Here is a 26,794-nt window from a genome sequence, read left to right on the forward strand (position 1 = left end):
GGATTTTTTTTTCAATAGTTCTTTAAGAAACTATTTTTATTCATAAAAAAATCCATTTTTGGAGGTATTTTCAAATCGGTCCAGCTCACGTAAATCTTAATATTTTTCCGAAATATTTTGGTGGACGTCTTAAGATATACATATGTAATAAATTTTGTAATCCCGGCGGAAAAACCGCAACTTTGTTTGTGGTGATGCAGTCTAATGTCCATACTTACATACATACATAAAATATGAATGTGGAAATTTTTTGATGGCTTGTCAAATAAGCGTCGAAATATTTGCTGACTTTAAAAATTTACATAACATTAGTGGGATAACAACAAAAATATGATTAATACTACTTACTTTATCATAGTTGTTGTAAATCACAGTTGGTTGTTTTGTTAAAAGCTACGATTAAGTACTTAAGTGATCTTTGCCGTCCAGTGACAACTCGACTGAACAGCGTAGATCACTGACCGGCTGAACTGGGGAAAAAATGTGTAAAGTTAATAAAGAGCTGCGGCACGACAACGCACTGCACTTTAGTTCGATATAACAAACCTTGATAAAACGAAAAACTCCTTTGTGTAGCACTACTGAGTCCCCTGAAAAACATCTTAGCGAAATTTTCCATACAAAAATAACGAAGATATAACGAAAAAATTTGAAGCATGAAACCTTCGGAGTAAATTGCCGATTAAAGTCCTGTAAAGCAAAGTAAAGCCTACATAGCGAATTTTGAATATGTTGACGGCTAGAGTCCCGGTACACGGATGGGTTCAAATTTGAAAATGGTAAAACTGGGGCTGGCATAATGGGTAGTTACTCCACCATCATTCAAGCGGAGATTCATGCTATAGAAATACGAAGTATTTGTTCAACTTCGTTATATCCAGGTTTAACTGTACAATGTTTCAAAGGAATGAACGAATGCAGTGAGGTGAGAGACGCCGTAGCGTCGATAGGGCATTGTGGTGGGCGTTCAGCGGTAAGCGGGTTTATGTTTAACAAGACTTGAACCCCATTTAAAGTGCAGGGGTTTTTTTCGCTCATTTTGATTGCTTTTTTTTATCAAGTGCCCCGGTTGAGTGACACCGATTGACTGTCAGCTGTGTGCGGTGGCAGCCGTCGCCAGCGGCTGGACGCGTCTGGTCAACATTGCAATGATTTGATGATGGGAGGAAATTAAATTAACGCGAATTTGTGTTGTTTGTTGCATTGCATTTCCTGTAGTTGTGGCAATTGCAACCGCAATCAGACCTGCAAATGTGGTGAGGCAGGGTTCTGCAACAACATTACTAACTATAATACATACATATACATATAATAAAAAAATTTCTGCTAATAATAATGCACAAAGGTACATATGTATGTATGTATATGTAGGCACATAAGCTTATGTTGTATGGTCTGGTCTTAGAGGATTTATGTACATACATATGTACATAGTCATTACGTATGAAGCATTGGATTCGCTAAGAAGCTACACTTTCTGTTGAGTATTGTCTTAATTGAGTTGTTTAATTAATTTTCAGACTTACTCTGCATTGCAATAAAAACTTTGACAACTTACTTAACCAGTTGTTGCGAATTTCTCCTAATTATTTTTTTGCGGCAAATGCAAAAAGAAAATACGAATGCCAAAGTTATTTGAAATATTCAAATGTTAGGACGTGCTTCGAATTCATTTATAGCACACTTTGCGGTTGTAATAAAATGCAAATAAAAATTTGCATACAAATATTATGCAGTTGAAGCGAAAAAATTATATTGGCTTTGTTGAACCGCTGCGCCGGCGATAATTCACAGGTTGTTGCATTTGCACCGTAAAAAAACTAGTTTGCAAACATTTTCGCAAAATATCTTTTATTAAATCATTAAATGTAATTTACGTCGTTCATAAAAAGTTTGCTTGGAATAAAACTTTTTCAATCTAAACTATGTACTTTTACCTACATAAAGGGTGGTCCATATAGTGGTTTCTTAAAAAAAAAATCGGTATGTTATTGGTTTATTCGGAAAGTATTCGGTTATTTGTACAATGATTTTGGGTTGTTGTGTCCAAACGCGTGACCGAAATCAAAAATTTTTTATATACACTTTACAAAAAGAATGTGTTTTTTTCAGAAGTGCGAGCCAAAATGCTTTCATCTTAGCTCGCGAACGTAGAACAGTCTATAAAAAGTGTGGATATGATTCCACTTTATTTTCCCCTTGACAGCTACAAAATGATCAGTCGAAATTCTTAGTCTCACCGCGTGAATACCAATCGCACAATGGCCGTTCCAGAACCCCCATCACTAGCCCTTGAGAGGTAATGTGTTTTAAAGTGCCCTATAAAAACATATGCTGCAGCAGAGAACGTCTTGTTTTCCTTTTATATGTCACAAAAGGGCCCGGTTTCCCTTTGGCTAATAGCAGTTCGTGCTGCGAAAATTCTGTCTGCAATAACCGCAGGCTCCGTGTTCAACATATGTATGTTAAGCGCCAGTGTAGGGGTGGTTCCTAATACTCCGCTAATTCCTGTTTTACAAGTGAAGCCTTCTCTAGCGAGTTCTACCAGACAAGGGCTCCTTGAAACAATATAGCCTTAAATCTGGTTTCCTAGAGCTAATGAATTAATTTGGGCGAGAGACTCCATCTTTTACCGATAGCTCCCCTAGAGCAGTGCAAGGCAACCGACACCTTTCCTACCCTTCCCTCTATGTTAGGCTTCTACGACAACCGCCACTGATCGCCCAACTAGTTGCCTGCTTCAGGTAACCTTGAGCCAGATCAAAAAGGGTGTATAGAAATTGTCCCAACCAAAAGTTCCACATCGTCTACATAGGCGATCACCCAACGGCCCACTTTTTCCACTTCCTCTAGAAGGTCCAATCCAAAGCAGGGGAGAGAAAACACCACCTTGTGGAGTGCTCCTGTTGACTCTGCACTGAGTGCAGACGCTCCCCCACTCCGCCGTGACAGTTCTGTCATGAAGTAAGCTTATTAGGTTGGTTTCAACCGCCAGATTATGAATATACTGAACTATTGCCTCTGGAGTGGCATTATGGAAGGGCCCCTCGATATCGAAGAAAGCCCCTGCAATAAGCATATTGAGCTCTTGAAAGACAGTCACGAGTAAGAGCAGAAAATAACTGTTTTCAACATTCATTGCTTCAGCTGATCTGCTCTTTTGTCAGACTGCCAGGCCACTTGGTCACTTTGGTGAATACCACTATTGTATTTTTTTCGCCACATATGTATGCACTTTGCTTTACTCTGTTCCGCCCACCCTGTTAGCACGATGACTTCAAATTTTTTTGCCGGCACATTGCTTGCCGCTCGCATATTATTGAAATGTAATTAATAAGGCATATATAGCAAAAAATATGCGAAAATATGAGAATGAAAAAGTAACACTGCGTTAATTGGAAATCGAAGTCAAGCAATATATTCGCTCATCACACAAATAATATTTGCTTGTAACAAGTTCACCACGTCCACTGTCACTGTCACTTTGCGTCGCGCGTTTTTAATTTGCCGCCTTTTGCTGTCGTTGTCGTTTACACCCGCTGGCCAACTGATTGTCTTTTTTTTGCCACAATTTGTTTTTCTCGCGACACGTTTAACCTTCAATTTTTCGAATTTATTTTGTATATATTATGAATTTAGCATGACTTCAGACTATTTTGCATGTACATATGAAGAAAATAACAGTTTTAAGTATGGACGTTTACATACATATGTATGTACATTAATTCTCACATATGTTTATTGGCTTGTGCTATATTTATAGATGATCGTTTTTATGTGCATATTTTGTACTAACTAAACAGAAAAAGTGATTTTCTTAACGTCGGAATTAATGTCACCACCACAATTTGCGTTTTGCGCATTTAATTCATTGAGTTTTCGCACTGAAATGTTTTCGTATTCTAATTTAGTGATTTACTTACGCTACTATTAAGGTTTTTTTTATAAATTTATAATTTTAATTTACATAAACCATCGGCCGGCCAAAACCTGTTTCGTTAGCTGGTACATTTATTAAAAAAAAAAAATAGTTGTCAATCGCGCCTACTCCTCTCAGTATAACGGTATGTACATCCAGTTGTCCATTTGCTTCGCAAAGACAATCGTTACTGGAATCTGAGGAGCGCAAACTGAGGACGGGATCGTAGAGGTCTGAGCTTTCACACGAGCAAGGAGAGCCTGCATTGCTGACTAAGATGGTCTCTTTGACTGTAGGTGTTTCACCGAACGCCTTCTTTTTAAAACTATGGAGAGAAAGTTAGTCTCCCACTGAGAATCTTATCAGATAGTAATTGAAATCATCGTGCCCAAGATTAGGGGACTCTATGGAGAAACCTGCGGAAAAAGTAGAAGGCAGCCGAATCCAAGTCCCAAGATTTAAGTTATTTTGGAAGGAATTTCTCTAGTGTTAGGAGATAAACCGTTTTTTTTCAGTTAAATTATTCGTTCTATTTGGCTCGAGCTTTTTCCATAGTGTCCTTTTGTATTAGCAGTTATTTGGATTATTCTCCGCGATTTCGACATTCCGTGTTCCTTATGAGCTTGTTATATACCTACGTTATTCCACAAAGGTTAACAAAAATAGGTGATTTTTGTCCTGCTTGCTCTTATATTAGATGGGCTTAGAGTTTCCATGTTTATTACATCGTTGTGGTTTTTCTTTTCGTAAATTAATTTTATGTATTTGAAATAATTTCCGACGCAGTATATGTTAACTCGTTTATTAAATATTCAAAGGGTTTTTGTTTGTACTATATCTCCAAATTATCTGTTACGTTTAGCCGTTGTCCTTTATAATGTACTTGCAATAGAATCGCTGTCTTTCTTTTTCGCGTTGGTTGTTGGTCCAACTGGTCCTCGTCATTTGTGCTGATCCACAATATTCAACCTACGTTATGTCTGGAACAGCTTGCCAATTTTGTATGCCGATTTTCCACTATAGGTCAGTAGGTACAGTCCAACTAATATTAATAAGGCTAGCTATTGCTTGGGATACGAATCCTCTTATCCTGGGTTGCTTGAGGAATGAGGCCTTGCGTGCTGATAAAGAACTACTCAAATTGCGCCTTGATTAATCGTGAAGAAAACAGATTTGGCCTCAGTAACTGCGATCTTCAATGACGTCAATATAACATTGTTTCTAAGCTATCAACTCTCTTTTTCTCTTAAAATAAAAAAAAACCTATTGATGAGGGATATGGGTAAGGCTTCCTCAAGTGGGCCCCGAATTTACCAAGATTAATATTTTTCAATGATAGTCAGGCAGCGCCGAGTTTTGTAGTCGAAAAGTACACTGTGGTAATTTTGTTGCAAAATTCCAAATAGTTTTTTTTTGCTTAACAATTGAAAATGTTTGCAGTGTTTTGGAAATTGTTCTTGAAAAGTAAGTGTCTGAATGAAAATTTTTTTTTTGGGTGCAGATTTAAAAAACATTAAACTATACAATGAAATTATTTGCGTTACAAAAATATATTTTTTTTTGCTTTTCAATATTTTTTTTTTTTTTATGAAAAATTGAAAATTTAAGCAATTTCTGCGCCTCGTGGAGGAAAATTTTTAACAACAACTTATGTAATAAACATTTCTGCATTTATCTATAAAAAATGCGTGCATTTCGATATAGCTTGGTCGGAATGAATTTTTACATATTTGCCAGCGTGCGCACCTGACTCTCGTGGCTGGTCGCACAACGGTAACACTGCTTCTACCTTTTTGTATTTACATATCGACACCTCCAAACCATACCATGCTAAGTCATTAGAGTTTTAGGCACACTTAGCATGGTATGGTTTGGAGGCGTGGATGTGTATCTTGCTTTAGATTCAGGGCTGTGCGCCCAACTTTCTTTTGTTTGCTTGTAAGGTGGTACGGTCTAATGTATGTACATACATATATTCCCACATGATCAGTTAATGTATACATAGTACCTACATATTTTAGCTGACACGCGAGATTAGCCGATTTTATGTGGGCGTAGCATCTCACTTGACATCATTCGTTGATTTTTTTTTATAATTTTTGTTTACAATCTCTAGAATTATTCTATCGATTCAAACATGAGCACCTTTGAGCCTAATTTGGCAGATAAAAGAAAACAAATTAACATACTCAAATACATACATTTATATGCAAATACTTTGTTATATCAGCATTTTAAGTACAGTTTTGGTCATATCAATAGCACCCCCATTTCAAAGTGATATTCTTTGCCCTTATGTTTAATGATTAATTTTCAAAAATTTTCTATTAAAATACAGCTCATCCTCTAACAAAACCCACGTAAACCCTAGTTTAAAACTTTGTAGAAAACTACAAAAACATGCAAACAATTTTCACCCAAATTTCTAACATTTTTCTCAGAAGTGTACACAGCTTTATAGCCCATTCAATTTTAGTCTGATAATGTGCAAGTTTCAAGTACAACATAATTTATTTTTATATGCAAGAAACCCGCAACACCTTCGGCAAAAGAAATTCTAAAAAATCAACGGTAGTTTGAAACTTGCCATTTGATTAGGCTAAAATTCTACGGGCTATAAAACTTTGCACTCAAAAACATTCTAACACTTCTGAGAAAAAAGTTTGAACTTTGGGTGAAAATTTGTTGAACGCTTTTATAGTTTTCTATAAAGCTTTAAACTTGGGTGTATATGTGTTTTTTTTTTTAAAGAATGAACTGTATTTTAATTGAAAATTCCTTAAAATAAATAAGTGGCAAACTATGTATATATATATCACTTTAAGTAGGGGTGCTATTGTATTGACTGATACTGTACGTTTTCAGTTTTTTACGGGCTAGTCGGGTTGCACTTAAATATTCAATATTTCCAGCATCAGTATGTGTTCCCTTTGCCATGCATATTCATTTAGTCGAGCAATCGCCTGCTTACTGACAGTCTGGCTTGCTGAAATATTGTCAGCGTCGCATTTAAGTGTCATAAAATTGCAATTTTTTTCTATAAAGGAAAGTGACACCTTAGTTGGCCGCATAGCAAAACAACGCTCCCCCTACCTTACAGTCAACTTTCCGTAAATTTTATTTCGCACTTGCACAAATAGCAAACACATGGTCGGTTAGTCAGTCAATCAGTCCCATACGTCAATTGGGTCTTTTGGTCCCAATGTGCCAGTTAAATCAGCTTGTTTGCCATATTTTACGCCCGCTTTGTTTACATAATGAGCCAGCGAGCGTTGCTGAGGCTTTTTTGGTCTGTCCGAACATACTCGGTATTTTGTCAATCGTTTGCAACGCAAAACGCGCGACGCATCGCAGCGAGGAATGAATTGATTGCAATCGTAATCGCATTTTCGCAACGTTGCTCGAATCGCAATGGGTTTTGCGTTCTATTACAAAGCGTTAAAGCATTAAAATTGGGGGCGTGTGGCAGATAGTTTAAAATATAAATAAATGTTCATGTATGCTACGCAGGACTAAAAAAAAGTACTGGCAAAAGATCAGTGCCGAATGCCAGAAATGCCAAAGATGTTCAAATGCCTATAGATATACCTGCAGCTACTTGAGTGCAGGCAATCAATTATTGGCACTCTTAATGGGTTCTTGCGAACTAAATTTCAAAAATACTTCAAATGCTCCGAAATAACTTAAATGCTCTTCTTTTGATTTCACTTTTATTAATTTAGCCATAAATTTCAATATGCTTTAATTTATTTCTGTGTGTTTATGGAAAAATGCGGAAAGCATAAATGCAGTCTGCACGTCTGCCTTTGCTCCAAGCTGCCTTGTGCACTTTTTTTGCTCAGCGCGCCTCGACTCTTCCTCCGTCAGCGGCATCGAATGCGAAAATATTGAAATGAAGCGCGAAAGTGAATGAATATCTATATATGTTTGTACACTGCCGGCAAAAAGTATTGGCACAGAGAATTTTTTACAATATATGCAACAATTTTTATTTTAATTTTTTCCCGCAATTTTTTTTTTAAATATTGTTTAGCCTACAAGAAAAAACATAAAAATATAACTTCTAGACTTTGTGCAAAACTCGGGAAAATTCAATAATTTTCCAACTTTTTAATCAGCTTTTTTAGAATTTTTTCGAGTATGCAGATTTGTAGCCTAATAGGTAGGACTTACCGCTCAATTTTGAATTTTTTTTTCACGCAGTTTATTCCATACAAAAAGTGTTCGAAAATGCTTTGTATGGAAAAATGCAAAACACCTTCAACAAAAAAAAAAAATCTCAAAAATCAAGCTTGAATTTTTTAAATTAGAATTTAATGGGCTACAAAACTGTATATTCAAGAACATTCCAAAAAGCCTGATTAAAAATTTTAAAATTTCCATGGAAATTTATTGAGTTTCCACGAGTTTTGCCAAAGTTTAGAAATTATAATTTTTTGTTTACTGTTATAACATGAACCATATTTTTAAAGAAATTAACAGAAAAATATTAGAATATAAATTGCTGCATATACATATTTATCGTGGAAAATTCTCTGTGCCAATACATTTTTCCGGCAGTGTATGTATGTACAATAAAGTGCATTTTCAGCAAATCCAGGCAGACAAGATGCGAATTGCAGTGGCGGATGCATGGCAAAGGCTAAATGTGCGAAATTCTGAGATTTGCTATGTTCGTGACTTCTAAGCGCTTTCACATAAACGCCACATGACGATACAGCTGCAGCCAACTGTTTGTGCACATGTATGCACTTAAATTCATATTGTTTACAGTATGCATTCCAGGAAGAGACACCCTGTAGGAAGTTTTAGAAATATTCGTAGCGGCGGTCGATAACCGGCCAGAAGAACTTTGCAACTTTGCAGCGCTGGCTGAGTTGATTATAAGCCCATCTATCTAGAAGCTGTCCACAGGTTAACGCAGCAACTCCTATGCCCTCGCTGCCAGGAGAGAAGACCACAAGGGTTCCCCGACTATCCAGTTCATCAGCCGTGCAGTTTACTGCTATGTTACTGTGTACTGGGTCTCAAATCTGCTTGATTCGGAAATAAAACTGGGCATTCAACGACCTGAGTGGTATCAGAGTCCTGATTTACGCTTGTCTATCAGACGAGAGGTTTACCTTTGTGCGCAGCCAGTCGAATGCCTCCTTTATAGCAGTAATCTCAGCCTGAAAATCGCTGCAGCCTAATCATGAGACTTACAAAGAGTTCTTGACTGAAAATAGTACGTATGCAATCCAACTCTGCGGTCTAATTTCGACACGTCCGTGAAACATTTAATTGGACTTCTATTGAAGAGACTGCCACTCTTCCATTACGCCCTTAGATGGAGCCAGCTATTTAGGTACGCATTGATCCGCTTTTTCAGGTATGCAGCCGATGTTTACAAATATTGCCGAAAGCTAATATAAAACAATGAACTGCGGCAGCCTTAAGCGCTGGGCTAGGAGTGGTACAGAGCACTCCGCTGAGTCCACCAAGGAGTGCGGTCAACACACCGCTTTTAATTTCTTAACTCAAGTAGACTTCGAATGAATTTCACCAGACAATGATTCCATGAAACAATTGGCTTAATGCTTATTTTATATAGCCAATAGGTTATCTTTGGAGGTAGTCTTCATCTATTCCCTATAGCGTTTGTACAACATTATAGAGTCAATTACGTCGTTTCCGCCTTTTCTAAATATTTGGCTTTAGAATCCCGTCCAAGTACTTGACCCGGTTATAAATCGACTGGTGAACAGAAAAATCTCCGTCTTTCTAGGTTTAATTACTAAGTTGAAGCACAGCTCATCAGAACACCTCCTTCCAACCAACAATCCCCAGAAAGTATGGAAGAACTTTTGGGCGCAGGGGGTGTATGTGCATGTCCTCTGGCCACATTGAGCCCAGACTTTTTTATCTCGTCTGCCTCATACTCAAGAAGCAGGTGCAGTGTTGTCGCCTCAGCTGAGCCGCAAAAGCGATAGAGGTCATTTTACCAGATTCCTAACCAGTGCAGATGTCCTCTTAATCAGCAGTGTCCCGTGAGGATACCCGTGACAATCCTCATTTCCATTAGCGCAGATAATTTTGAATGAGGGCCATTAATTCCTGCCTCGATGCCCTCTGGGGTTTTTGAGCCATCTGTGCGCCACTGCATCGTGCTTGACTGTACACAGTGGCGGATTTATCGTACAGGCAACATAGGCTGAAGCCTAGGGCGGCAGAATTAAGGGGCGGCAAAATTTAAGACAGCTAAATTAAAAGAAAAAAATTTATTTGGATTCAGCTGCACTTGAAATTGTGTTTGTATCTGTAAAATATTATTAATGATTCATCTCATTCAATACAATTCAAAATTAGAATTACGCTGCGAATTTTTCCTTAGTATAGCAGTCGTTGAAATTTCCATTTAACTTTCATTCACGCGGCTTAGAAACCTGACGGCGCGCCTGCGCGTGACGCAAAGAAACAGCCGACACGCTGCCCCGAGAACGAGAATCATCTAAAAGGTTACCACACTTGACAACACTGCCGAAAAACGAGCGTGCATTTTCGAGAAAATTCTTGATTCCAAGCCCACCAGTTTTTCATAAGTGTATCATAACGTGAATAATCTAAAGGTCAGCTTCCGTCGTATGTCAAATTAGGCAGTGTATCTGTGTATGGTCTTCTGTTTGTCTTGCGCGAGGTCAAAAAATCTTCCGGATGAGCGATTTTATTTTGTATACTCGCATAGCGCTACTTCAATGTCCTGATAATTGGATTCTACTTGTCCAAACCTCTAAAGCATTTCAGTGCAGAATACATCGTGTTTTACTATATTGTAATAAAGCACTGACAATAACAATCATATTTGATATATATATATATTTTTTTTTTTCGTGAAAAAAGGGCGGCAAGTTATGAATTGCCTAGGGGCGGCAAATATTTAAATCCGCCACTGACTGTACATGTCCGTCCAATATGAAGTGGTTCCAGGTTGCTTTACTGTAGAGCTTTATTTTGAATCTCATCTGTTTTTGGATCAATAATTTTTTGACAAATTGGAACTGACTTCCCAATCTAATCTCATCTTACCAACTATCACAGATGATTATAGCTAAATAAACAATTCATAGGTCAAACATTTCATTATAATTTTCTACAAGGATCACAATAAGTACGCTACGTCACATATTTTATTTCAGTAAATTGCGAACATCTACTACTTTGGTTTACAAATGCCTTCCCTTCTTCTTACATCCACTTGCTGGAGCCAGGCATACATAAAGCCAGCCAGCCATCCAGCCAGCCAAATACCAGCGACGCATGCGAATACTTTTGTCCGCCTGGCGGCGTGTGTGGAACTTTGCGGGAGCAAGAGCAGTGTAGACGCAGACGTCGAACCTTATGAACTTTTCTTCCGCATTTACTGAGCTGCGTCTTCGCTTTTTTTTCTGCCAAGTATTTTGCTTTTGTTTTTCTAATTTGTTTAACCTGCTGTTCAGTGCATGCGCGTCTGCTCGCCTTCTTGCTAAATGCAAAATAAAATCTGTGCTTGTGGCAAACTTGGCTAGACAGTGGTGGCTTGAACTGTGGCGACCGACCCAGCCTCATAAGCCTGTGTAAGCGTATAGGTACTACTCGTACAATACGTAGATAGATAGTGAGTAGCTTGGCGCATGTGACTGATTGAGTGGCTGGCTGGCTGGCTGAATGGTTGGATGCCTGGCGNGTGGCAAACTTGGCTAGACAGTGGTGGCTTGAACTGTGGCGACCGACCCAGCCTCATAAGCCTGTGTAAGCGTATAGGTACTACTCGTACAATACGTAGATAGATAGTGAGTAGCTTGGCGCATGTGACTGATTGAGTGGCTGGCTGGCTGGCTGAATGGTTGGATGCCTGGCGGGTTTGTGCTGCCGCGACGAATTTGCATCTTAAAACTTGGGTTTTAGAATACTGCCGTGCATACGTTATGTGGAAATATTTGTATGTAGATGAGTGTGTATAGTGACAGTGACAGCTTTTTCTCCGCATATGCGCTTGTTTGCGTTTTGTGCTGCCTTTTTCTGGTTTTATTTTATTTATTTTTTCATTTCAAATGTTGTCTCATTAACGACTTGCTTTATTGACTTATTTTTTTTTTTTTAGTATTGCTCGCTTGGTTCCTTTTGCTTTAAATACAATATTATTAAGTATTAATTTTTTTCTCGTTTTATTTGAAATGACTGCTGTTCTGTTTATTCTGGCCTTCTCTCAGTAATTAAATATAGAAATTCGCGCTCATAACATTGACCGTTTCACCGCTGGCTGTTTGCTAATATTGCTGCTATGTATGATTTATTGTATTTCCATTAGAAGACTGCGTATATGGTATGTATGTATGTATATTTATAGAATAAAGATGTGCATATATTTTTTTATGAGCCAATTGACTCGTGCTTTATTTATTTTTATATTTTTTTTTGCTCTAACAATTTTCACTTCTATGCTCGTAGGCCCTTCCGAAAGGGCCCCTTCACTCTGTGGAATTTTTTGCAATTTTAGATATCACTTATTCTAAAGAATTTCACTAAAATATTGATTTTGAGTAATTAAATCAATAAAAATTTCTTGCTATTTAACGTATTTTTCGCTAACATTTTGCCTTTTGAAAATCTGTTTTATTTATTTTTTTTCCCCATTTTCTGACACGCGCACACCTCTTCTACTACACTTACACGTCACAAACAACACTTGTACATGCTAGTACAACCGCTCTCGCATCCGCTTGATCTACCGGGCGCGACGTCAAATTCTATACTGATCGCATACCATACCAAAAAGTCGCTAGACTTCGCCAAGTCAGCAGCAGCAGCAGCAGCGGCCCTAGGTACACCCGTACTATGTACTTCTCTAGATCGCTTGGCGCGCACATAAAAGCTTCATATAGTCACCGCTGCTGCTGCTGCGTTTGGAGTCACTTACGCGCTGCCTCCACTTGCGCTCCATACACGAAGCTCAAACCAAATACATATGTATGTACATATGTATAATTTAAAACGCTGTGGCGACTTAGAGTGCTCCCGCTCGGTGACGCGCTTGCAAATAAGCCCAACAAGTGCCTCGCTGCTGCTACTCCCACCGCTCTCAAGTATTATCTGTGTTGAATTTGCTCGCTCGAAGTTGTCTATTTATCGCGCATTGCATTTTGTGCTTGCATTTATTCATTTTGTTTACATTTATCCACTGTTTGTTTGCGCGCGCCGCCTCAGCCAGCCGCCTGCTCACTAACTGCCTTGCTTTGAAGCAGTGCTTCGACAAAAAGATTTGCGGCTATTTTGGTTTGTACAATGTACGTACATACACTATGTCCACTGCGATATCCGCTCAATTGTCTATTTCCCGCTTTAGGCCTCGAGGGGCCTTTGAGGCGCTTTTGTTTATTCTTCAAACACTTCTCTCTCTATCTCTCTCTCATCACTTGCGGTTCCGCTGTGTTTTTATTTGTTGGCTTTTTGGGTTCCCATTACACAATGGATTGAATAGACTTGTCTGACATTCTTGTAATGCTGTTTTTGTGGCATGAAAAATAAGATAAGAGCGCAACCGGTTGAGTGCGGGTGGGGCTGGGGGCTGTTATTACAACAGGTAAACATACTCGTCTGTACAGTAACTCAAACAAGCGTTCACATGTTGATGTTATTTACATATGTGATTTCAAGTTAAATTTTATTTTTTATTTTTTATAAAAATATTTTTCATGAGTATGCACAATGGGCCGATTATCGCCACTGCTAGCCACCGCTGCTTAAGAAAAATATAGCAAACTATTCTACAGCCAAAGCTATCTTATTTAATAAAAATCGGCGGATAATTTGCGCATTTTGTAATTAATTGTTAAATTTTTACGAAAACGTGTATTCATCTATGAACATGTACGAAACACGGCGTATGATTAACCTTCCTTTCTGGTCCCATCAAGCATAGAGATTTTCTTTAATACATTCTGTATCGACAGGAGAGTGACCTTTGGTATTTAGAATTTATATAGGGTTGCCACCTGTCTAAAAAATTATAAGATCCGCACCGGTCGTTGGATTACGAAAAAATAGTTGTCAAATAAAACGGATTGGCATCTATATGTGTAACCACAAGTGTTTTAGGGCTTCCAGCTGTTAAGAAAATTACTATATTCAATCTTAATAAGCGAAGGTATCAGTTCTGCAACGTCAAAGTCCTTTCACACTTAGCCGCTAGATGTGCAATAATGTATTATTTTTTTGACTATGATTGCCAACTGTTTAAAAATTAGAAGATATTCACCGTTGGTCTGATAACAAAATGACATACCAAATGAAAGGATATAGATAAAGCCTAGTCGATATTTTTTGAACACGCTAATCTCGAAAATTACCAAACGGAGAATTATCTTTAGTACTTGGAAATTCTATAGGGTTGCCCCCTGTCTAAAAAATTATAAAATCAGTTCGTTGAATTACCAAACGTGAGATGTCAAATGAAAGGGCTTGGCTTGTTCAGTAATGTATTATTTTTTGAGTAGGGTTGTAAGATCGTGAAGATCTCGTTCGTTGGACTTGAAAGCATTTTTAAAATCCATTTATCAATTTTAGTCATATGAATTAATTTTTTAAAACAATTTAATATAAAACACACCACTTAAAATTTTTGAATTAAATTCGTATTTTTGTTTCTTTGAATAATATAAGTTAAATAATTAAAATTATAGCCTTACTCAAGTAGCACACTGGTGTATAACTTGGTGAATTTTGGTACAATTATTTAGATTTATACCAAAATTCGAAAATTTACACCAAGTTATACACCAGTGTGCTACTTGAGTAGTTGATAGATAGGCAACCCTACTCAAAAACATGTTAGTGTTAAAGCTTGTTCACACACTTTCAGTTTGATACCCATATTGTGATATAAAATAAGCATAGATTAAAAAAAAAAACGTAATTGCAACTTTTTAGAATGGTGGCAACCCCACTCTAAAATATATATTTTTCTCTTCAAATGAGTTTTGTTTTACTGTAGAAATTGAACTATGCTGTGGAGATTTTGAATAATTATAAATTTTAATACATCTGGCAACCCTGTTTTCTAAATTTTTTTCCAGAAACTTTGTACAGAACGTACCAAGTGGAATGGGAGAAAATAGAATAACTCCGTTGAGTTGTTAATGCGTTTAAGGCTGTTAAAACTTCAAAAAAATCAAAATACTTGCCTTCTCGGATTTTTCATAATTTTTCGACACTTGGTACTTTTCGATATACCACGGATTTTGATACCTTAGATAATGGGCTATACCACACAAATATTTTTTTCTGATTTTTTCACCTTTAAATAGTCGAAAAACAATTTTGGGCCACTTTCACTTTCTTCTAGCCAACTGTGCCATGCTATAACCAAAACCATAATAATACAATTTTTTAACTTCATACAAAATTTAGAAAACATCCGACAAATTTTTATCAAAATTTCGAACTCTTAATACGAATTTTTAAAAAATTTTGGGTATGCAGTTTATAGCCCATAAATGAAAATATGTAATCGTTAATTTATATTAAAAAGTTCTAAATTTTGATGAAAGATTGTCGAATTTTTGTAAAGTTTGCATAACATTTTAAACTTTTTATATGGTTTTGGTCAAAGCATGGACAGAATTTTTATAAAAATTAACTAAAAAAATTTAACTTAAAAAACATTGCGAATATGTATTTAAATAGCATCGCCATGTGAACGCTTCTTTGAGTCACTGTATGTATGAATGTCTAGATCGATTGAGACACTTCAGCGACCAGTGATGCAGCAACACTTTTCAACACTTAGCATGCAACACTTAAGAATCACCTTTTTTTAGTAGGGTTTTTAGTAGGCAATGCCTAAAATAAAAAAGACATGTGAATAATTGAATACACTGTAAAAAATAAAAGAGAATTAACTTGAAAGCTTTGAACTTGAGGACTTTCAATGGGGTTTACTTTTCGGGTAACAAAAACCTACCAGTTTTCGAAGAGGGATCGAGGCCTTCAGTTCTGAAGTTTCGTAGCTGGTACGCATATAGTTAGAAGCACTGTGGTTTTTTCAATCCCCAACCTACTGCTCATTTGTATTAAGATGGCATTTCATATGCACTTCTCAAATATCTACACGCTAAATTTAGGGAAGGCGCGCACAGAGCGCTCAGCACTGAGCTGAGAGACGAGGTATCGCTTATCCGCTTGCCTTTGATTCATCTGTCAGCGTAGCCATAAGCGCTCTGTGTGCACGTCCCGTTAATGAAGTTATCATTAAGTCGTTGGTATCCACAGTTCTTTGTTAATGCTCCAATGCTTGACGCATACTCACTCTAAAGATCTTCTTCCTATTTGGGCTTCACGGCCGTTCGTCGGTTTGCGCCAAGACTCTTTCATTTCCGAAGTTTCGCCAGGGCAAACCGGCTCTTATGCACTTGGTTCTTCCATTGCGTTCGTGGACGCTTTTTCTTTGGGTGTCCACACGTGGGTGGGCCGACTCGAAGGATACTTTCACTAAAAACTGTTGAAGCAATATTTTTTTAAATTTGTTCGCAAATTTTGGCCAGAGAGTAGGTGCGCTTAAGAATAATATTTTTTATAACATATTTCATAAAAAATGCATGTGCCGCAAATTAAACTTTTGAGTTAATGCGGAGATTTTAACCTGTTTGAAATGGTTTTATAGTATATTTAGTAGCTTTTACTATACACCGACCCTGATTATTTATAAATTCATCCATCGGAGAGTACCGTTACTTCGTTAAAGTGTCAAAAACTAAGTGAATTTTGATAACCGTTATTCGAACAAAGTTATATTACCCGTGTGCACAACTGCGCCCGGATATAAAAATATAGATAGAGATAAAGACAAAGGTTAAGACACAGATGAAAATTAAGATAAGGACAAAGATATAGATAAAGAAAAATATAGAGATAAAGATAAGATAAAAGATAAAAACAAAGATAAAGTTACAATAAATTTAAAGACAATGATAAAATAAAGATACAGATACGATGAAAATAAAAACAAGACGAAGATAAAGATATAGATGAAGATAAATATTTAAATAAAAATAGAGATAATGATAAAAATCAATATAAGAATTATCATAAAAATAAACATAAATAAACAGGCAAAGATAAAGGTAAAAATACATATGTAAATAAAAAAAAGATGATTATAAAAATAAGTGCCAGGTAACAAGATCAACGGAAATAAGGTAAATTGACACTATTTCGCATACTGGTCATACTGTCATCGGTGATATTAATGCTGATCTCGTATAGCGCTTGACAGAAGAATGTACTATTAAATTCCAAAATCAGAATTAGCATCAGAGTGATGACCGGTTAGTCCCAGATGCGTTCTAACATCACAAAGTAGTTTTTGTGGAAATTGCAGATAGAGGGTATTGAATATAAACCTTTTCATGTACACAAATATTTCGATATTCTATTTTCTGATTTCCTTTCATCTCAAACAAACCACTGTTTCATATTTTCTTTCTTCTTTTTTGAAAAGTTTTGTAAACAAAATTTTGTGACATTCTTTGAAGTTATATACGAGTACATAAATACATACAAATTCTAAACACCAAGGCCCACCTCTTTGATTTAATAAACAACTCGACATGACTAACATAGCATACAATTACATACATATGTATGCGCATACCTTCATACATAGTACTACAGACCCCACTTTGGCTGCATGAAGCCGCCAACTGTATGATTCATTTACAGTTTTTTTTGTGATTATTTTTGCAAAACTTCTTTTTTTTTTTTTGAATGTAATTTAATACAAATTGAAAGCCATTAAACAAACATAAATAAATTAAATGATAAAGGCAGCTATTGGCAAACGCTCAGCGCAAAATGAAAAGAAAACCGCAACAGACGAATGGAAGCAGTCAGCAAAAGTGACTTGAAAATTTAATACATAGAGCAAAAGAAAAAAATTTAAGTGGTCATAAGACTCGTGGCTTGTTTATTGTTTTTTGGTTTCTGATTGTTTTGCTTGCAAATCAAATTTTGTAATAGAACTCAAAAACTTGTTTACAATACATATTTATAAATTAATTTTTCATGCTAACTTTATGCGCCAACAAAAACAACATGACTTTAGCAATTTGTGCCACACGATCCATTAAGCTTTTGTCATCGGCAAGTTATTTATTGCATTAATACAATATTTAATGCCTTAATATATAAACACCTTGCAGCACATGCCGGGCAGCTGAATGCATAAGTACCGCATTTAGCATCACGTCATTTACCTCGTTTCTCATTGAGTTGCATGCAAATTCTAAATACTCGCAGTGTCCGACGTTGCGATTTATCTGTGTATTCACTTTGGCGCCATTTCGGACTAGAGTTGTGCTAAGTAGCTATAGTATGCAACGAGTCACGAATTTGCTGCTGCTGTTCGACGCCTAGTGTAGACTCGCTGCCAACAACTAACTACTGGTGGAAGGTTAACTAGCCGTGAATGAGAACAGATTGCAAAGTGATATGAAAATCACTTCAAGAAATTGTTTATCAATTAAATGTTAACAGAAGCTGACGATTTAATTTGTGAAACAAGCATCGAAAATTGGTCGATGTACACTTGTTGGCAAGTGCTTTTAAGCTTTTGAGCTTTTAACTATAAGTTTCTTAAATACCTTATGAAATTTCTTGAAATGTAACTTCTTTTTATTTTGCTAATGCTGCAAATACACCTTCTGAACGCGTTGTTGTGTACTTCTGGATCAACTGAACAGTTGAGTGTTAGATTTCTGATCATTTGAGACAACATGTTTTGACAGTTCAATTTGACAGCTAATGTATCAAGCCGTTCAAAATACGCATAACGATCACTGATTTTTTTACCAACGGTTGCACTCAATTGTTGCGCCTTCTGAACCCATCCATTGTAAGACTTATTTTGCCCCGCAGAACTGTGCAAATATTTGTGGGGTGTGTTCAAACTCCAATAATTGCTGCAGAGCTACAGTTTATGGAATAGCATGAAGTTCTTTGCAAAAATTTCAGGAACCCAACATTTTCGGGATTAGCAGTTCTTTAAAAGCAAGACAACATTAGATTTGGTTAAACTCGCTGGCGTCAAGCCACACTTAGACCGGTGAGTACTTAACGTTACCAGATGGAGTCCGATTCTTATGAGTTGAAGCAGATATTAAGAATATAACGAGGTTTTTACAAATTTTAGTAATGGTAGTAACCAGTTGAGATGCCGCCTAACTTCTCTAATTGAAAGGTCCCAAGCATTTCATCGAGTATTTGACAATGCAGGAGCTAAAGTATAGGCGATGCATTAGGGTTTCCCTTGTGTTTTTTTGCACGGCTACATAGTCAGGCAGATTCTGAACAGAAACTCCCTGGGAGTTTTCTCTCTCTTCCCTTTCCTCCTATCATGAATAAAAAATCCCTGAGGATTTTTTATAACAAATGATGGAGTTGAGCTGTCAAAAAAATGTCTAACAGCTTTTTCGAAGTTCGAATTTACTCCTCCCAAATTTTCGGGGAAAATTCTACTTCCTGGGAGTTAATTATTGGAAGATTACTTTATCGACAGAAACAAATTCCCGGAGAACAAACTCCCCCGGAATATTCAGAATTGGGGTGAGTATGTCAACGGTAGTTAGCATGAGCTGCTGAAGAGTTGCGACCCGGATTGCGGATTTGCTCACCTTTTCATATAGTCTTCAAAGTTATTACATAGAAGGTCTTAGCATGTAATTTTCCTATGTAAAAGTTAGACCCCTTTTGACAATCGCATCGATTTCTCTATAGCAAGCATTTCCGTATGAAAAATATTGCTCCAGGGGGTCGCCTGATGTTCATTATTTTCCTTATTACGTCGGGTATTCTCGTGCTGCGACCTAAAAAGATCTATTGTGCCAAACCCTAATTGTAATCACTCCAGCCTTAGGCTATTTAAAAAATTAAGCACATTGGCGGGTGCCATATTCCATATTTTAGATGGAGAAGATACTCGTTTCCCAAGGTGTATCAGGTATCAGTCTGCAATTCATCATACGTAGGCTGTCACAGAGCCTATGCTCTGGAGTTTCATCCACCAGTCCACAAAACCAGCCCCACTTCATTCAAATGGCACCCTGTCAGGTAGCCAGTAAGAGTTCTAATTAAGACCCTCCTGGCTAAGTTCCTAGGTGGTTCAAAAGAATTTCACAATTGTCCACAAGCCTTGATGCCGTTCTAAATGAGTTTCAGGCCTTTAATGTTGCCTGGTTATCCAAAATAATATTTATCGCGAACGCAGGCTTCGACTGGGAAGGCTTCCGCCTGGAATATGGTTGGGTATGTGCCCATTGGCAGACTTTTCTGGAATCTTGGTTCAAGTACGCCTGTCGCAATGCTCTCGTCGTCCATTTTCTATCCGCTTCACAGCAGTCCATTTGAGGAATTCTGACCTTATAGGGTTTGTAGAAGGATAATTCTGGTAGCATGATGTATGTGAGCTTGATAGCAGGATTATCCAGCACTGGCTTGAAAACTTCCGAGTGACCCCTTTTCATGCTAATTGTTTTGGGCAGACGTAGGGCGCTCCAGCTGCCCTCCTTCTCAATAAGAAGAGTCTGTGGCGGAGTGCCTGTAATGACACCAAGTGCGTCCGTTGGGCAGGTGCTCATAGCTCCTCTGACCAGGCATAAAATGACGTTTTGATGTTTAATTCATGGCAGAAAATTGAGCATTGTATCTATTAGCCATTTTATATTCATCTATGAAATTTTGCCAACGTTTTTCGACTAGATTTCATTTGTCTTTCTTTTCCAACCAAAGCAGTATTGTAGTCAGGTATCGCCAATATGTATATCTGCGCATCTACAAAGCTCTCCCCAAAAAATCACCGCAATTAAGTTAATGGGCGGTAAAAGGAGGATCATTTCGTACCAGCGACATTTTTATTTTAAAAAATTTTCTTTCTGATGCAGAAACATTCCTAAGGCATCTAGATACATTTCTGCTTAAAAAAAAAAACGAAATTAAAAAAAGTCTCTTACGTCTTTTTGGCGGTTAGCGCTCGATATTATTTTAAGTTGTCTATGTCAATTCTTAAAATAAAACAAAAATTATTTATTTTGTTGAATTTACTTTCATTTAATTATTTTGAAAATAATCATACAGCGTTATTTATGTAAGTATAATAAATCATTTTATATCAGTTTAACGACTTATCAATTACAAATACAGTTTAATTACAAATTACATACATACATATCGTTGCCTTAATATAGAAAGGCCCTATCTCACATCGTCGCTGAAATACACAAAGCCGTAACTAACTAAAATCTTTTATTGCATAAAACGATTTGGGGCCATATAATGCGATCAAATGCATCATAATCAATTAAAACGTAAATTTTCGATTTTTAGTTAGTTACGGCTTTTTGTATATCAGCGACGATGTCAGATAGGGCCTTTCTATATTAAGGCAGCGATATATACAATGGCATAAGCCTCGTTGTTTATCGTTTTATACAAAACATATGTACATTTACATATTGTTAAATTACTTACAGTCTATAAAGCAAAATAGTTTGGTCGAAACACATTCATTTAGTTTAGATAGTAATTTATGAACATATATTTAGTAGGATTTACATATATACATACATACATACTTTGCTTAATTTATTAGTCGTATAAATTATTATTATTAATCACAAGCCATTGGTGTGTGTGTGTGTGTGTGTGCGCGATTTGAAAATGGCATTTTCAAAATGCCAACATTTAGAATGTTTGTGTTCGCTTAATATACTTACATACATATATGTATATGCTTTTTATTTATGTACTGTATGTAGATATACATACACATATATGTGCATACATGCATACATATGTATGCGTATTACTCATAAAGAGATTTGGCAAATATTTTACGAATATGTAGTATCTATATTAGTAAAGAAAATACTTAGTATAGTGTAAAATATAGACGTACACTTAAAAAAAAAAATTGAAATACGTAGTTTGGACCCTTTAAATTGAACAGAGAGATATGCTAAAAGTGTAGGATCAAATAATTAAAAAAAAGTAAAAAATGTAAATTAGTATTTATGTGATTTTTGTGATGTTGTTTTTATATTTGTGCTGTATAATACACATTTACTGGCACTTTGTATAAAGTCTCACTCTAAACGAGACATTTTTAAATTTTTTTTCATATTAAAAAAACTTTCTGGGCTTCCCTATATGGGTTAATTTCGAAACTGCAGTTATTGAAACAACAAAATGGGTTGGACAGAAACAGGGTTTTCCCAGTGCCCGTCCATACATAAACATACATATGCACGTATATAGTACAGTGATGCCTCAACAAAATGAACTTAGATACAACGAAAAAACTTGATAAGCTTTAAATTCGGAACATAATTCAAAATTACACTAACGGTTGGCTTGGTTTCTGCAGCGCAAAGAAGTCTCGACTCCACTTAGCGAATTTCCGATATGTTTCTAAAGGGTGTAAAGGCTCATGCGTTAAATTTGGTATTTACTCTTTTATCGGGGCTTTCAGAATATATAAAAAAGACAAACCTATAGATTTAATGAAAATTAGGCAAACACCTTATCCAGGTTTTACTGTAGAAAACGTATGAAGTCCCGGCACGCCTACTTATCAAAGGTCAACTTTACCTTATGGAGACAAAAGAAAGTTAAAACTTGATTCCTAAGATTAAGTACTTTTTTTTAGAAACATTTACAAAGTTTCAGGAAATTATTAAATAATTGAAGGTTAATACATAATAATAATATTTAGAAAAATTTTTCCCGAATATGTTTTTAAAGTATTTATGTATATATGCACTGCTTATAATAACTAAACGACAACCACATAGTGGAAAGTTTTTTTTTATCAAAATATAGTTCATTCTATAAAACACACCAAATAAATCTAAGTTCCAGGCTGTACAAAAATTAAAAACAAAAAATATCAACAAAGTTTCATCGAAATTTCGCCATATTCATTCATTTACTTGTAAATTAAAAACCAAAAATATCAACAAACTTTCATCACCATATTCATTCAGACTGAAAAAATCCTAAAAATTAACGGTATTTTGAAGCTACTTAAAACTTTTTTTTTATATGCTAGAATGGACTATAAAACTGTACACCCAAAAATTTGGAATGAAAAGTGTTAAAATTTGTTGATTTTTCTAATTTATTTTACAAAGTTTGAAACTTAGATTTATGTGATTTTTGTTATAAGAGCTGTCTGCAATTCTCAAGAAAATTAACAAGAATTTTTTTTTTCATAATTTCTGTTGCTTGAAAAGTTACTGTGATGTTTCTGTAGATTTGATTGAAGAAATTTCGGTAGCAGAAACTTTGCTTGCCATTTCTTGTGCGTAATTTTATATGAATTTTTCGTTTTTCTTGCGAGAATGAACTAAGTATATTTTAATAAAAATATAATTAAAATTAAATAGTAAAAAAATAAATTCTCAAAACTTGTCAACATTTGAGTGTCGTACAGTTATAATAAGCACCACCTCCGTTCAAACCATATTAGGGAGAGTCAAGTAACCGGAATATATGCCAAAAAATTTTGTGATAATTTATTGTGACTTAAAAAATCTCTGTTGCCACATTTCAGCGGTAAACCACGTTTGACAAATACATAGGAAAGCGCAGAGATATGTATATCTAACCATTATTTTAGAGTTCTGAAAAATGTGGTTTTTTGTTTGAATTATAAATCTATTTCCAATTCGTTTTGAAAACACGAACTTATCTCTTCTGGATTGGATTACACTCTCTCAGCCCCATACGTACGCCAATGACAAAACTCATCGCATGACTATTGCTTTAATTATTGCGCCTAAAACTATGTCGCAACTGTATTTCCAGCGCTCTGGATAACAATTGTAAAATAGGAGGATTATCGAAGTTTTGCAAAGTTTAGCAATCCGCGCACCGTACAAGGGCTTTGCAAGAATTCGAGATTCTCTCTAATGTTTATATTCGTCGCCTAAGTTTAGGCGCAATAGTCAAAACATTAGTCATGCGATGAGTCATTGGCGTGGGAATAGCGCCGTTAATCTATAAAGTCGTACACACACATATACCCATACATTAATTTAGCTTTTCTTAAACTAATAATCTTAATACTATGTGACTACAGAAAATTGTTTCATTCAATGAAAACATTCAACAAAAGGCATACGGCATTTTCACAACTAATTTAAACAGCTTTGCCTGACTGCAAGGAATTAATTAGTAAGCAAGAAAGTATGCTAAGGAAACACCTTTGTAAATCGACACTAAACGCAAAATGTTTGCACTCTTTGATATACTACATTTCACTTAAGCATACTTTTCGGATGCCAACTCCAACTCATTCACCCCCTCATTCCGCATTCCTCATGCATCGGCATACAATATAACATCATCGATCTTCACAGTCTCATTACTACCACCCGAATGATCTGAACCCGTATCGGGTGGCAATGCAACAGCGCCGCGCATATCAAATTCACTCTCATCCACTTCGGGTGTCGCTAGGCGTGCAAAAGTGGACGCAGGTGTAGGCATTGGTCGCTTGTGACTAACATCGGGCGCTGTGTAGACTGGCGGTGCGACCAAATGTTTATTAAGTGTACGCTGCGCAGCATTAGGCAGGTGAAAATTTGGCATATTTTGTAGTTCATGCGCCATGCGTTTGACATTTGATGGCGGCAGTGCTGGTCTATTATCGCCAACAATGCTGGACGCGAATGTCGGACTTGCTTTATGTGCAAGAAGGTAAAATGGATGTGGGCTGTTGTTGTTGTTATTATTATTATTTTTATTTTTTTTATTAGTGGGCGGAAGATGTGCGCGTGGCGCTGCGGTAGGCATAATCATGGACGGTTTTGTTGGTGGTGGATGTGGTGGCGCATAAGGTGGCAAGCGTTGAGCGTAGTCGGCTATGTGGTTGGAGAGAAGAGAAAATGGTTACATTTTTGGTTTTTTAAATAAAGTAAAGTCTTAAGTATTTTTGGTTGATTTGGTTAAGTGTTGTGAAAATGAGGTTGCAGTGTGTGTTATCTCTACAGTCACCGATGACAGGGCAAAGGGGCAAAGAAGCCTATAGAGTTTGTAGTAAGCTACCGACACCTTTTTAATAACTACATAAATCAAATAGTGCAGCCGATGTATTAATTCTACTACTTAATAGCTACCACTACATATTTACTTGATGCATAGAAAAATAGTGTTTTTTTTTTTAATACCTGAAGTGCATGTTTTCTCTATGTTTCTTTGTTGTGACTTGTGAGTGCTGCCAATTTTACTCGCGCGGAACCGGAGCGACTACTTTACATGATCGGAGTTTGTAGTGAAAGTGCATTAAATAGTGTGAATTCAGTAAACTTCTTTTTGTTTCTGAGGGTTTAAAAAAATTTTTAGGTACAAAAAACATTTTTTGGATTTGGCCGTAACTGAATTCACAGCTTTTTATTTAAGGGTTTTGATTTAAGCCAATTCAAGTTTTTGTGTATTTAAATTTTTATTACTTATTATTTTAATTTACTGCAATAAAAAATTAATTAAAGGGATAAGCTTAAATAAACTTATACTATACGTATGTATGTATATAAATAACGCCACTATTTCATATTATTTACAAATAAGAGCACATTTAAACTAAAATATAGTATTACAACGAAAAAACTAAAAAAATAAATTAATTTGGAGTAAAATTATGCATAACAAATGATTTTCGTGATAATTATATATTTATGATTAGAATATAACTAACAACACGTTGTAAGTTAAAAAAATTTTAGTTTCCATATATATAAAGTGGAACCGGTTACTTCTTAACTAACAAATTTTTATAATTATTATTATTATCTTGGAGTGGATGGAATCCGGCCAGCGCTACTACAGCTGGGGGGGGGGGAAATATTCGGCGCTATCGCGAATTTCACGTGAACAAATATTCCCAAAATTTATAAAGCAAAACGAAAACAAATTTTTCTAGTTTTTTTTTTGGTGAAATTCATAATCGCTGAAAGAAATTTCGACATGTCCCTCTTCGAAATAATTCAAAGAGACCTTATACTTAATAAAAGGACCCAACCAACCAATCTGCCCTTCCGGACAGCGATACAAGTGAAGTGAACTATTTAGGAATGACCAGGTTTAACAAATCCCTATGAAAACAGCGCTTAGGCGCACCCATTTCTAGATTCAAAAAAGCTTTAATGATGCGCAAACGTCCGGAAGGCAAGGGCTGGGGATGCAACCCGAGCAACATAAGATGGATGTGCATGTGTGATAGTACAACGTATGGTAATTTCAGGGGCGGTAGTTCGGGTCACAAGAACTACCCTATCCACCGTCAAACAGACACTCACAAAGCTTCAACGTCTGGCATGTGTTTGCGTGTGCGTAGAGCACACGGAAAAACGAACTCTACTTAAATTCGCTAGAGAGAATTTTGGCAGAGAAAATGCCATAGCACGCACTGAGGAATGTGGAGAAACCAAACTCTCAGCTCCTGCTAGCGGTACACCCCAAAGATGTTATAGCATTTGAGTAGAGGTTCAGTATTGAATTTTGCAGCAAAGTAGCATGGATTGCCGGAATTTTGTTAAAGCGTCTTTAGACGGTTTGAAAACTGTCGGGAGCATAACAGCAGGAGTCAGGGCTTCTAGAGCTGAGATATCGATGCCAATTAGAGGGCGAATATTTTTACGGGCAGAGGTAGTTACGCTATCAGGCTGTGTGTCGTTTCCAGGAAGTGCCAAAGAAACCTATGCCTTATATGGCCACCCCTACAACTCTTCTAAACTTTTTTGGGGTTCTTTGGGTTAGCCGAACTGTTGTGAAGAGCAGGGGGCAACTCATACTAATGTTTATCTATCT

The 26,794-nt window shown here is 36.4% G+C and overlaps 2 protein-coding genes across 5 annotated transcripts in view; both read right to left on the reverse strand.

Moving 5' to 3' along the window:
- LOC108370885 (uncharacterized) overlaps positions 1-12,693 on the reverse strand; it is a 24,815-nt gene extending 12,122 nt beyond the window's left edge. Inside the window, exon 1 of one of the 4 annotated variants that reach the window (XM_017626309.1) lies at positions 12,608-12,693. The gene's annotated coding sequence lies outside the window, so the exon portion shown is untranslated. Of the gene's footprint in view, positions 1-12,527 lie in introns of all 4 variants that reach the window. The other 3 variants (XM_017626310.1, XM_017626311.1, XM_017626312.1) reach the window with 3 other exon arrangements.
- Positions 12,694-23,578: 10,885 nt separating this feature from the next.
- On the reverse strand, positions 23,579-26,541 carry LOC108370886 (uncharacterized). Its single transcript, XM_017626313.1, has 2 exons — positions 25,156-26,541; positions 23,579-24,849 (listed from the first exon to the last, which is right to left on the reverse strand). Exon 2 carries the CDS (start codon positions 24,785-24,787, stop codon positions 24,305-24,307), a length of 483 nt encoding a protein of 160 aa, XP_017481802.1. The 5' UTR covers positions 24,788-24,849; positions 25,156-26,541; the 3' UTR covers positions 23,579-24,304.
- Positions 26,542-26,794: the final 253 nt, after the last annotated feature.

Source organism: Rhagoletis zephyria, unplaced genomic scaffold (assembly GCF_001687245.7).
Source record: "Rhagoletis zephyria isolate East Lansing unplaced genomic scaffold, Rhagoletis_zephyria_1.1 Rzeph_scaffold_04546, whole genome shotgun sequence".
Lineage (NCBI taxonomy): Eukaryota > Metazoa > Arthropoda > Insecta > Diptera > Tephritidae > Rhagoletis > Rhagoletis zephyria.